We start from the raw sequence: 5,630 nt of genomic DNA, 5'->3' as shown, positions 1-5,630 counted from the left end.
TAATGTCCAGCAGAGTGCCCCCATAAATGTAATGTTCAGCAGAGTGCCCCCGTAAATGTAATGTACAGCAGAGTGCCCCCGTAAATGTAATGTCCAGCAGAGTGCCCCCATAATGTAATGTCCAGCAGAGTGCCCCATTAATAAAATGTTCATCAGAGAGCTCCCATTAATATAATGTCCAGCAGAGTGCCCCCATAATGTAAAGTCCAGCAGAGTGCTGCTATTAATATAATAATGCCAAGGAGAGTGCCCCCTTAAAAAAATAAAGCCTGCCGTATGCATGTCTAAATGATCTGGCGGCACAGAAACTAGTTTCTGTGCAGGCTTGGCCTGGAATTCGAAGAGGTGCTGTGGAGAGAAGAGGACACTGGGGGTCAGTGCCGGAGGGTGAATCTCAGCTTATACTTGAATATATAGAGTATTTCCAAAATTCTGTTTAGGAAATACCACAGAATCTTCTCCAAAGACCCATTGAAGTGTAATTGAAAAGTAATGCTCTAGTGGTTGGTTGAAATCAAAGCCATGTACATGGTAAGGCTTATGAGCACCGGAATCCATTGTCTTATCTTTTTTCCCATATAAATTGACTGCTTTTACTCCAATGTACTAGGACTTTATATACAGTAATAACTTTATTTATTTGGATTTATTTGCAATCATTGTAAAAATCACCTGTTAAATCATGAGCATTTTTCAATCACATGAACATGTTTTATGATCAATTTAAATATCTTTACCCTTTGGCCATATGGCAAAGGCAAATCCCAACATATTTTTATTCCACAAGCAATTTAACGAATCAGATAATGAAGTGCATTTAACAGTAAGCTAACGAGGAAGAAGATCCCAATGTACTTTTCATTTCATAAGCAATTGGAACCAGGCAGATCATGTAGTGTATTTCACAGTAACTTAGGAGAAGCTGAACAGCAATATACTATTACTCCACAAGCAAATTTTATCAGGCAGATAATGCAGTGTAGTTCACGATAACTGAACCCTGTAGAATATTAATCCTCAAGCTATTTCAGCCTGCCACATAATCCCATTTATTTCACAATAATAAATGGGAAGGTGACACACCAAAAACGTATAAAATTTTTAAAATATTGAGTCAGGTGCTCGATGATAGCAATGGATCAGGCAAAATGCAGTAGGTTATCTAGATCCAAAAAAATCATATGAAGCAAAGTACGCCACAGTAGTAATGAACCTTTTGTCTTAATGGATCCCACCCAATGAACACCCAGCGACCTACAAGAACACAGTGGGCCAAATTTATTAAAGCGTTTGTATCAGTTTTCTGTCTGATTTTACATTGAAAACTGCTTGCAAATATGTATTTACAAAGTGTCTGTGCCAGTTTTGTGTTGGGGTTGTACTGTGCCTGACAAGACAGAAAAAATGTGCACCTGATGGGATGTGTTACTGCTTAGTCCGCATTTGCGCCACATTTATTACTGGCGTGCGCCACAAATTTGTCTGCGCCACAGTTCTGCAGCATGAACAAAGTCCTCCAAGAAATAGTGCACACTTCCCAAGCATTGCAGATTCAAGAAGACCGTGCACCAGTTTTGATGAATATAGGCCAATGTCTCTCCCCATGTTCAGTCAGAGAGCAAATGGTGGAAATGGCATGGTATCAAGCACTTATAGGGGCTGTAACAGCAGTGACACAAACAATTATGGGAAACTGACGATGGCCTCTTACCACTGATCCGTGAATTAGTTTTCACAGACAATTTTCTTAACATTCAGTCTCATGTTGGGTGCGATTTTAGAAAAGCATTTAAGCAATTGTATACTTTTTCTTGTAACGATGAGCTGACTCAGTATTAATCCAGTAAACATCTGTATGGCTCCAGTTACCGTCCCTAGTAACACCTAAGATTGGAGCTGCCACCGCTGACAAAGTTACCAGCTACATTTAAATTACTACTTCCAACACTGATCGCACACATTAATGGTGGGGGAAGGAGGGATCTGAGACGGACCCACACCCTGACTTCTAATGAAGTTCAGGGTCAGGTCCGGGGGACCTAAAACCGCAAAGTTCAGTAGAAACCCAAACTTTGCAGCTTGGGACCATTCAACAATGCTTGTGAGCTACAATGAACATGGCCGCCTTATAGTCGGTGAGGTCACTCTCAACTGTTCTCTTTTTTATCTCACAGGAATCAATAACAAAACCCTCTCCAACTAGAGCTTTCCTGACAAAATCCTCATCATATGTAAACATATGGAGCTTATCCTTTCCAATTGTCATATATGTTGTACCTAAACCACCACATATTATAATGTGTCCTCCAGGCTTTAGTAACCTTGAGAACTTTTTAATATATTTAAAATAATCATCTTGGCTTTTACAGATATAGTCTAAAAGAGCAAAACTGATGATACAATCGGCGGGTGGTAAATCTATTGGTTCTGTAACTTTATCTTTCTCAAGGTCACATTTTAAAATATGCTGCAACGCGAATCTCACTTTTCCTTCTCTGTCTTCTAACTGGTCACTGTTAAGAAATGAAAGAAAAGGTAGAAATTAGTACAATAATATTATAATCCCACAGTCATCACCAATACAATAGCATGCACATGCGGTTTATGATCTGGATTAGCAAATTATTAATACTGTTGGAAGGATTTAAATATTACCAATATTTTTGTGTCAAGCTCATGCTGTGCCTTTAATAAAAGTACTCATTATAATATAGAACCCTATAAATAAGAATATATTGTTGCCAATTTTCTACTTACAACTCAAATTAAATAAATGTCACCTTTTTCCTTCTATCTCTGCATGAAGTTGTGCGATATGTCCCCAGTGAAATGCTCCTGTACGTCTGTCCACCCATCTCTTTAGCTCCAGGATGCATCGGTCTTGGATCTTGAGGACTATGAGGTGTTTGAAATAATCACAGGCTGAGTACAGATGATGAATAACAGAACCGGCAGTGAAGTCAATCAAGATATCTCCTTTAATATGACCTGCAGAAAAGTGTGTCTATTAAAACATTTAATATGCACAAACTGTCAAAACTATTGTAGATAGAGAATAGATTATGTCTACCGTGGGAAGAAAACACTGTAAATATATATTTTCCTTGCAGTCCTACTACTGGAAAAACACTGAGTTATACTAAACCCATTCAAACCAGTAAATTTAAAGCAGAACAGTCCTCAGAACCAAAAATCTCTTTGTAGTTAAATTCTACTATGGCCAAAAGATGAAGATACTGAAAAACAGCTGCTCTAATAAATTATAAAGTTCCTAGATTATGTAAAAAACAATTGACATCTTTTTAAAGAAATGATTATATTTTATATATGTATATATACATATAAGTCCATAACTCTTTGAGCATTAAGACCGCAGCAATTGAGGTAAAGTAGATCAATTGTCCACAACCCTTTTCTTACATGGAGCCATACGCAGGGACCACTAGGCAGAAGGTGGGGGTGGTGAATGGATGATTGTCTTTGGTGCCATTTTGCCAGTGATTTTTTGCCATCACTAACTAGGAATGATCAGACCATCTAGAGTTAAAGTACCCAAGAGGGTCTAAGAAATAATTAAAAAAATAATAATTTATAAAAGTAAAAAATAATAAAATATTAAAAATTCAAATCACCCCTTCTGCTTAGAACTTATATCAAACTAAATAAATAGTAAAAATCACAAACATGTAAAGTATCACTGCGCCCGAAAATGCTGGATCAATCAAAAAATAAAAATGATTATTCCTGATGGTGAACCACAAAAATAGAGCCCAAATGTCAAAAGATCGCATAGTCCTAAAAATAGTAGCAATAAAAAAGTCAGCCCATCTTGCAAAAAATGCAACAATGTATTAATAATATAAGGGTCAGAAGATGGCACAACATTTTGCTTTTCATACTCATTGTTTGAATTTGTAGAACACAAATAAAATAAAACCTACATAAATTTGGGATCACCGTGATCGTACTTAACCAAAGAATAAAGTAGATGTATCATTTGGAGCTCACAATGAAAGCTATTAAAACTGACCCCCCAAGAAAGTGATGCAAATGCATTCTATTGCAAATTTCACCACATTTGGAATTTTTTTCCAGGTTCCCAGTGCAAAGCATAAAATAATAAATAATGTCACTGAGAAGAAAATAAGCCCTTGCACAGCTCTGTATATGAAAAGAGTTATAGATTTTTGAAGGTGGGGAGCGAAAAATGAACAAAAAACGGCTGCATCCTCAGGGGGTTAATGATCCTATTAACTGTTTGCAATTTTAAAACATATTAACTAAATTATTGAAATGTAAGGATGGAACTATACTAAAAGTATAAAAAACAAATCGACATAGAAAAGTACATACCCAATGAGAAAGATTTTACTAAACGTTGAATAGGAAATACCACGGAATCTTCAGCAAAGACCATTTCAGGTTTATCTGATAAAAAATTCTCTAGATGTTGTCGGGAATCAAAGCCATGTATATGATAATGCTTACGGCCACTGCAATCCATTGTTTTACTTTTGTCCTTTACGGATTGACTCCTCTTACCCCCGTGTACTAGGTCTTTATGCACAACTAGGGATTTATTTGCAACCTTTGTTTGTAAGAATCATGTGTCACATCAGGAGTTGCCAGTTACAGGAACATGTAATATGATACATTTACATATGATTATCCTATGGCCATGTCTCAGGAAGTTTCTGTGCTGTTGTTTGTACACTCTGTATATACTCTGAACCTTAACCCCTTAATGGCATTTTCCACCTTGCTGACACGCCCCTGACACTACATTATCAGTAGTCATAACTTTGGAATGCTGTTACACATCCAGGTGATTTTGAGATTTTTTTGTAACACATTGTACTTCATGTTTGTTGAGAAATTTAAGCAATATGTTTAATATTTATTTATGAAATAAATGGAAATTTGGCAAAAATTTTGAAAAATACTATTCAAATTCATAATGTTCTACTTTTTGAAAAGTTAGTCATATCACCAAAATAAATAGCTAACTAACATTTTCCAAATGTCTTTAACTTTAACTTGGCATCATTTTTCAAACATCCTTTCCATTTTTTAGGAGCTTAGGAGGCTTATAACGTTAGGTGTGATTTTTTCCGATTTTCACGAAAATCATCAAAACCTAATTCTGGAGGGATCAATTTAGTTCCAAGTGACTTTATAGAAATATAAAAAACCCCCAAAATTACAGCATTTTAGAAAATGCACTCCTCAAAATATTCAAAACAACCTTTGGGAAGTTTGTTAATCCTATGAGCATTTCATGAGGGTGAAAATTTATTTATCTCGTTATCAAAATTAGAGTAGCATGGAGTCTAACAGAAGCTGCTAAATAAGGAATTACCAGGTAATGTAAAATGAAGAGCTCCTACAAATTAAATTTTACAGTAACCCTTTATCCAAAAAATTTCCAGCCAAAGGTTCTGGAGATTACAAAGTGGATTCAATGAATATACTTGACTGTAAGGCACCTTTCACACTTGCGTTTTTCACGCGCGTTTTCTGTCCGTGCTTTTGACGCGCAGAACTTGCATTGCACTCTGACCCATTGTAACTAGAGATGAGCGAGCACTAAAATGCTCGGGTACTCGTTATTCGAGACGAACTTTTCCAGA

General features: G+C 36.3%; 1 protein-coding gene across 2 annotated transcripts; it reads right to left on the bottom strand.

The window, feature by feature from the left end:
- Positions 1-604: 604 nt before the first annotated feature.
- Positions 605-4,587, bottom strand: LOC140135213 (nicotinamide N-methyltransferase-like). 2 transcript variants are annotated; one of them, XM_072156384.1, is made up of 3 exons: positions 4,354-4,587; positions 2,781-2,895; positions 605-2,513 (listed from the first exon to the last, which is right to left on the bottom strand). In XM_072156384.1, the coding sequence occupies exons 1-3, from the start codon at positions 4,502-4,504 to the stop codon at positions 2,090-2,092; spliced, it is 690 nt and encodes a 229-aa protein (XP_072012485.1). In that variant the 5' UTR covers positions 4,505-4,587; the 3' UTR covers positions 605-2,089. The 2 variants fall into 2 exon arrangements, with proteins under 2 accessions (XP_072012485.1, XP_072012484.1); XM_072156383.1 differs by having other exon boundaries at positions 2,781-2,988; positions 4,354-4,585.
- Between the last annotated feature and the right edge of the window lie 1,043 nt (positions 4,588-5,630).

The sequence above is a fragment of the Engystomops pustulosus genome, chromosome 6 (assembly GCF_040894005.1).
Source record: "Engystomops pustulosus chromosome 6, aEngPut4.maternal, whole genome shotgun sequence".
In the NCBI taxonomy this organism is placed as follows: Eukaryota; Metazoa; Chordata; class Amphibia; order Anura; family Leptodactylidae; genus Engystomops; species Engystomops pustulosus.
This window is presented reverse-complemented; position numbering and strand designations above follow the sequence as displayed.

Coding starts and splice junctions, on each gene's coding strand:
- LOC140135213 (XM_072156383.1), bottom strand. CDS start 4,504: ATGGATTGCAGTGGCCGTAAGCATTATCATATACATGGCTTTGATTCC. Junction 2,989..4,353: donor AGTAAAATCTTTCTCATTGG/GTATGTACTTTT, acceptor ACTTTTCTGCAG/GTCATATTAAAGGAGATATC. Junction 2,514..2,780: donor GCAGAGATAGAAGGAAAAAG/GTGACATTTATT, acceptor ATTTCTTAACAG/TGACCAGTTAGAAGACAGAG.